At 39.6% G+C, this 7,500-nt stretch overlaps 1 protein-coding gene across 1 annotated transcript in view; it reads left to right on the plus strand.

The window, feature by feature from the left end:
- LOC139758274 (probable glutamate receptor) overlaps positions 1 to 7,500 on the plus strand; it is a 355,157-nt gene that overhangs the window by 328,134 nt on the left and 19,523 nt on the right. The window contains exon 13 of the mRNA XM_071679484.1: positions 4,937 to 5,117. Within this exon, the coding sequence (XP_071535585.1) occupies positions 4,937 to 5,117 (181 nt within the window). The remainder of the gene's footprint in view (positions 1 to 4,936; positions 5,118 to 7,500) is intronic.

Here is a 7,500-nt window from a genome sequence, read left to right on the forward strand (position 1 = left end):
GTACATAGTGCCATTGTACAAAGGCAAAGGGGATAAGAGTGAGTGCTCAAATTACAGAGGTATAAGTTTGTTGAGTATTCCTGGTAAATTATATGGGAGGGTACTGATTGAGAGGGTGAAGATTTTTACAGAGTATCAGATTGGGGATGAGCAGTGTGGTTTCAGAAGTGGTAGAGGATGTGTGGATCAGGTGTTTGCTTTGAAGAATGTATGTGAGAAAAGCAAATGGATTTGTATGTAGCATTTATGGATCTGGAGAAGGCATATGATAGAGTTGATAGAGATGCTCTGTGGAAGGTATTAAGAACATATGGTGTGGGAGGCAAGTTGTTAGAAGCAGTGAAAAGTTTTTATCGAGGATGTAAGGCATGTTTACGTGTAGGAAGAGAGGAAAGTGATTGGTTCTCAGTGAATGTAGGTTTGCGGCAGGGGTGTGTGATGTCTCCATGGTTGTTTAATTTGTTTATGGATGGGGTTATTAGGGAGGTAAATGCAAGAGTTTTGGAAAGAGGGGCAAGTATGACGTCTGTTGGGGATGAGAGAGCTTAGGAAGTGAGTCAGTTGTTGTTCGCTGAAGATACAGCGCTGGTGGCTGATTCATGTGAGAAACTGCAGAAGCTGGTGACTGAGTTTGGTAAAGTGTGTGAAAGAAGAAAGTTAAGAGTAAATGTAAATAAGAGCAAGGTTATTAGGTACAATAGGGTTGAGGGTCAAGTCAATTGGGAGGTAAGTTTGAATGGAGAAAAACTGGAGGAAGTAAAGTGTTTTAGATATCTGGGAGTGGATCTGGCAGCGGATGTAACCATGGAAGCGGAAGTGGATCATAAGGTGGGGGAGGGGGCGAAAATCCTGGGAGCCTTGAAGAATGTGTGGAAGTCGAGAACATTATCTCGGAAAGCAAAAATGGGTATGTTTGAAGGAATAGTGGTTCCAACAATGTTGTATGGTTGCGAGGCGTGGGCTATGGATAGAGTTGTGCGCAGGAGGATGGATGTGCTGGAAATGAGATGTTTGAGGACAATGTGTGGTGTGAGGTGGTTTGATCGAGTAAGTAACGTAAGGGTAAGAGAGATGCGTGGAAATAAAAAGAGCGTGGTTGAGAGAGCAGAAGAGGGTGTTTTGAAATGGTTTGGGCACATGGAGAGAATGAGTGAGGAAAGATTGACCAAGAGGATATATGTGTCGGAGGTGGAGGGAACGAGGAGAAGTGGGAGACCAAATTGGAGGTGGAAAGATGGAGTGAAAAAGATTTTGTGTGATCGGGGCCTGAACATGCAGGAGGGTGAAAGGCGGGCAAGGAATAGAGTGAATTGGATCGATGTGGTATACCGGGGTTGACGTGCTGTGGATTGAATCAAGGCATGTGAAGCGTCCGGGGTTAACCATGGAAAGTTGTGTGGGGCCTGGATATGGAAAGGGAGCTGTGGTTTCGGGCATTATTGCATGACAGCTAGAGACTGAGAGTGAACGAATGGGGCCTTTGTTGTCTTTTCCTAGCTCTACCTCGCACATATGAGGGGGGAGGGGGATGGTATTCCATGTGTGGCGGAGTGGTAATGGGAATGAATAAAAACAGACAGTGTGAGTTGTGTGCATGGGTATATATGTATGTATCTGTGTGGATATATATATGTGTACATTGAGATTTATAGATATGTATATTTGCGTGTGTGGACGTGTATGTATATACTTGTGTATGGGGGTGGGTTCGGCCATTTATTTCGTCTGTTTCCTTGCGCTACCTCGCAAACGCGGGAGACAGCGACAAAGCAAAATAAATATGAAAAAAAATAATATATATATTCATCTATTTATTTATTTATTTATTTTGCTTTGTCGCCGTCTGCCGCGTTAGCGAGGTAGCGCAAGGAAACAGACGAAATAATGGCCCAACCCGCCCACATACACATTTATATACATACATGTCCACACACGCATAATATACATACCTATATATCTCAATGTACACATATATATGCACACACAGACATATACATATATAAACATGTACATAATTCATACTGTCTGCCTTTATTTGTTCCCATCGCCTCCTCGCCACACATGGAATAACAACCCCCTCCTCCCTCATGTGTGCGAGGTAGCGCTAGGAAAGACACCAAATGCCCCATTCGTTCACACTCAGTCTCTAGCTGTCGTGTAATAATGCACCGAGACCACAGCTCCCTTTCGACATCCAGGCCCCACACACTTTCCATGGTTTACCCCAGACGCTTCAGATGCCCTGGTTGAATCCATTGACAGCACGTCGACCCCGGTATACCACATCGTTCCAATTCACTCTATTCCTTGCACGCCTTTCACCCTCCTGCAAGTTCAGGCCCTGATCACTCAAAATCTTTTTCACTCCATCTTTCCACCTCCAATTTGGTCTCCCACTTCTCCTCGTTCCCTCCACCTCCGACACATATATCCTCTTGGTCAATCTTTCCCCACTCATTCTCTCCATGTGACCAAACCATTTCAAAACACCCTCTTCTGCTCTGTCAACAATACTCTTTTTATTTCCACACATGTCTCTCACCCTTACATTACTTACTCGATCAAACCACCTCACACCACATATTGTCCTCAAACATCTCATTTCCAGCACATCCACCCTCCTGCGCACAACTCTATATATAGCCCACGCCTCGCAACCATACAACATTGTTGGAACCACTATTCCTTCAAACATACCCATTTTTGCTTTCCGAGATAATGTTCTCGACTTCCAAACATTCTTCAAGGCTCAAAAAATTTTCGCCCCCTCCCCCACCCTATGATTCACTTCCGCTTCCATGGTTCCATCCGCTGCCAGATCCATTCCCAGATATCTAAAACACTTTACTTCCTCCAGTTTCTCTCCATTCAAACTTACTTCCCAATTGACTTGACCCTCAACCCTACTGTACCTAATAACCTTGCTCTTATTCACATTTACTCTTAACTTTCTTCTTTCACACACTTTACCAAACTCAGTCACCAGCTTCTGCAGTTTCTTACATGAATCAGCCACCAGCGCTGTATCATCAGCGAACAACAACTGGCTCACTTCCCAAGCTCTCTCATCCAGAACAGACTGCATACTTGCCCCTCTTTCCAAAACTCTTGCATTCACCTCCCTCACAACCCGATCCATAAAAAAATTAAACATCCATGGAGACATCACACACCCCTGCCGCAAACCTACATTCACTGAGAACCAATCACTTTCCTCTCTTCCCACACGTACACATGCCTTACATCCTCGATAAAAACTTTTCACTGCTTCTAAGAACTTGCCTCCCACACCATATATTCTTAAATCCTTCCACAGAGCATCTCTATCAACTCTGCCTTCTCCAGATCCATAAATGCTACATACAAATCCATTTGTTTTTCTAAGTATTTCTCACATACGTTCTTCAAAGCAAACACCTGATCCACATATCCTCTACCACTTCTGAACCACACTGCTCTTCCCCAATCTGATTCTCTGTACACGCGTTCACCCTCTCAATCAATACCCTCCCATATAATTTACCAGGAATACTCAACAAACTTATACCTCTGTAATTTGAGCACTCACTCTTATCCCCTTTGCCTTTGTACAATGGCACTATGCAAGCATACCGCCAATCCTCAGGCACCTCACCATGAATCATATATACATTAAATAACCTTACCAACCAGTCAACAATACAGTCACCCCCTTTTCTAATAAATTCCACTGCAATACCATCCAAACCTGTGCTTTAATCTTTTGCGCAAGCCATCACTGCTTCCGTAAATACATCCCATTCCTCCCCCACTCCCCTTACTTCGTTTGTTCTCATCTTTTTCCATTCTGTACTCAGTCTCTCCTGGTACTTCCTCACACAAGTCCCCTTCCCAAGCTCACTTACTCTCACCACTCTCTTCACCCCAACATTCTCTCTTCTTTCCTGAAAACTTCCACAAATATTTACCTTCGCTTCCACAAGATAATGATCAGACATCCCTTCAGTTGCACCTCTCAGCACATTAACAGCCAAAAGTCTCTTTCGTGCGTCTATCAATTAACACTTAATCCAATAACGCTCTCTGGCCATCTCTCCTACTTACATACGTATACTTATGTATATTTCGCTTTTTAAACCAGGTATTCCCAATCACCAGTCCTTTTTCAGCACATAAATCTACAAGCTCTTCACCATTTCCATTTACAACAGTGAACACCCCATGTATACCAATTATTCCCTCAACTGCCACATTACTCACCTTTGCATTCAAATCACCCATCACTATCACCCGGCCTTGTGCATCAAAACCACTAACACACTCATTCAGCTGCTCCCAAAACACTTGCCCCTCGTGATCTTTCTTCTCATGCCCAGGTGCATATGCACCAATAATCACCCACCTCTCTCCATCTACTTTCAGTTTTACCCATATCAATCTAGAATTTACTTTCTTACACTATATCACATACTCCCATATACATCACATATATATATATACATATATATATATATATATATATATATATATATATATATATATATATATATATATATATATATATATATATATATATATATATATATATATATATATATACATATAAATAGGATTTCCAGCCCCCCGTTCCCTCCCCTTTTAGTCGCCTTCTACGACACGCAGGGAATACGTGGGAAGTATTCTTAATCCCCTATCCCCAGGGATAATATATATATATATATATATATATATATATATATATATATATATATATATATATATATATATATATATATGTATATATATATATATACATATATATATATATATATATATATATATATATATATATATATATATATATATATATATATATATATATATATATATATATATATATATATATATATATATATATATATGTGTGTGTGTGTGTGAATAGATTTTTCATATCCTTACCTTTGATTCATGTTTACAGTCAGCTCAGTCCGGGATATACCGTGAGGTAGCCGACCTAGAGAAAGAAGGACGCCTCATTTACAGAACTGTATCACAGTACCCGCAGACTATTGACACTTTAGTTAAGCGAGGGGACCATGTTCTTCTTCTAGCTGGTATGGGCATAAAGAGGCAAATGGCACGTGACTTACAGCAATCAGGTATTCCAAAAGGTTTCTTCATAAAATTTTTTAACATATTTGCTGCTCGGCCTAAAAAGCGTCGAATCGCTATTCGATATTAGCGCTGTAGAAGCTCCACAAACACATATTCCAAAAAAGGCCCAGTCCTCTGTTCCTAACGCTACCTCGCTAACGCGGGAAATGGCGAATAGTTTAAAAGAAAAAGAAAGATATATATACACATGTATATATATATATATATATATATATATATATATATATATATATATATATATATATATATATATATATATATATCATCCCTGGGGATAGGGGATTAAGAATACTTCCCACGTATTCCCTGCGTGTCGTAGAAGGCGACTAAAAGGGGAGGGAGCGGGGGGCTGGAAATCCTCCCCTCTCGTTTTTTTTTTTTTCATTTTCCAAAAGAAGGAACAGAGGGGGCCAGGTGAGGATATTCCAAAAAAGGCCCAGTCCTCTGTTCTTAACGCTACCTCGCTAACACGGGAAATGGCGAATAGTTTAAAAGAAAGAAAGAAGATATATATATATATATATATATATATATATATATATATATATATATATATATATATAAATACATATATATTCCGCAAAGCTTTTACTACCTCTTCTCTGTTTACCAAATCATTTTCCCTAACCCTCTCACTTTGCACACCACCTCGACCAAAACACCCTATATCTGACACTCTATCATCAAACACATTCAACAAACCTTCAAAATACTCACTCCATCTCCTTCTCGCATCACCACTACTTGTTATCACCTCCCCATTTGCGCCCTTCACTGAAGTTCCCATTTGCTCCCTTGTCTTACGCACTTTATTTACCTCCTTCCAGAACATCTTTTTATTCTCCCTAAAATTTAATGATACTCTCTCAACCTAACTCTCATTTGCCCTCTTTTTCACCTTTGCGGAAGATGAAAGCCGGTAAGGCAGCAGGTTTGGATGGTATTGCAGTGGAATTTATTAAAAATGGGGGTGACTATTATTGACTGGTTGGTAAAGTTATTTAATGTATGTATAACTCATGGTGAGGTTCCTGAGGATTGGCGGAATGCGTGCATAATGCCATTGAACAAAGGCAAAGGCGATGAGAGTGAGTGCTCAAATTACAGAGGTATAAGTTTGTTGAGTATTCCTGGTAAATTATATGGGAGGGTATTGATTGAGAGGGTGAAGGCATGTACAGAGCATCAGATTGGGGAAGAGCAGTGTGGTTTCAGAAGTGGTAGAGGATGTGTGGATCAGGTGTTTGCTTTGAAGAATGTATGTGAGAAGTACTTAGAAAAGCAAATGGATTTGTATGTAGCATTTATTGATCTGGAGAAGGCATATGATAGAGTTGATAGAGATGCTCTGTGGAAGGTATTAAGAATATATGGTGTGGGAGGCAAGTATTGGTTCTCAGTGAATGTAGGTTTCCGGCAGGGGTGTGTGATGTCTCCATGGTTGTTTAATTTGTTTATGGATGGGGTTGTTAGGGAGGTGAATGCAAGAGTTTTGGAAAGAGGGGCAAGTATGAAGTCAGTTGGGGATGAGAGAGCTTGGGAAGTGAGTCAGTTGTTGTTCGCTATGAGTCAACATGGAAAATGAAGCACGATAAGTTCCCAAGTACACTTTCGTGTAATAATAACATCATCAGGGGAGACACAAGAGAGAAATATAAGTCAGTTGATATACATTTAAGAGACGAAGCAAGGACGCCATTTGGTAAACATGTGATTGTCCAAAACATACAATGAGCGTTCATAAACTTATCATTTTGCAAATATAATCAAAAGTACAGTTATCTGACTTGTATAGACCATCACAAATATTAAGATTACAATTCTCTATGCATTTGAGAATTGAAGATTCAATGTTTTTTTATCTTAGTAATAGAGTTAGAGTTAACAACTGAGATGGCATTACTCTAGTCGATACGAAGATCATTATTTTTAACGTAATTAAACAAGGCATTTCTTTCTTGTCACGTTTTTATACTATATTTATGTTTCTTAAGTTTAACAGAAATTGCCTTACTAGTCTCACGAACATGATATTTATTACAATTTCCAAAGGCACTTTATAGATGTATCCAACAGAATTTTCTGGTGAATTCCTGATTAAGATATTCTTTATAGTATTACTGTTGCTAAAGGGAACATTTACATTAAAGGATTTAAGCAACTTGGGAAGTAAAGTGAAATTATTATTAAAAAGGAGAACTAAAAGATTCTTGGTGTCAATGGGAGGTATGGGCTCAACTCTATAAAATGATTTCTTTGCTTACTTAAGGTATTTACCAATGAACGCTCTAAGGTACTTTAACTTAGATCGAATGGAATATATCTTCTCAAACTCATCATCAATAAACTCTGGACTGCAAATACGTA

This window comes from Panulirus ornatus, chromosome 30 (genome assembly GCF_036320965.1).
Source record: "Panulirus ornatus isolate Po-2019 chromosome 30, ASM3632096v1, whole genome shotgun sequence".
NCBI lineage: Eukaryota > Metazoa > Arthropoda > Malacostraca > Decapoda > Palinuridae > Panulirus > Panulirus ornatus.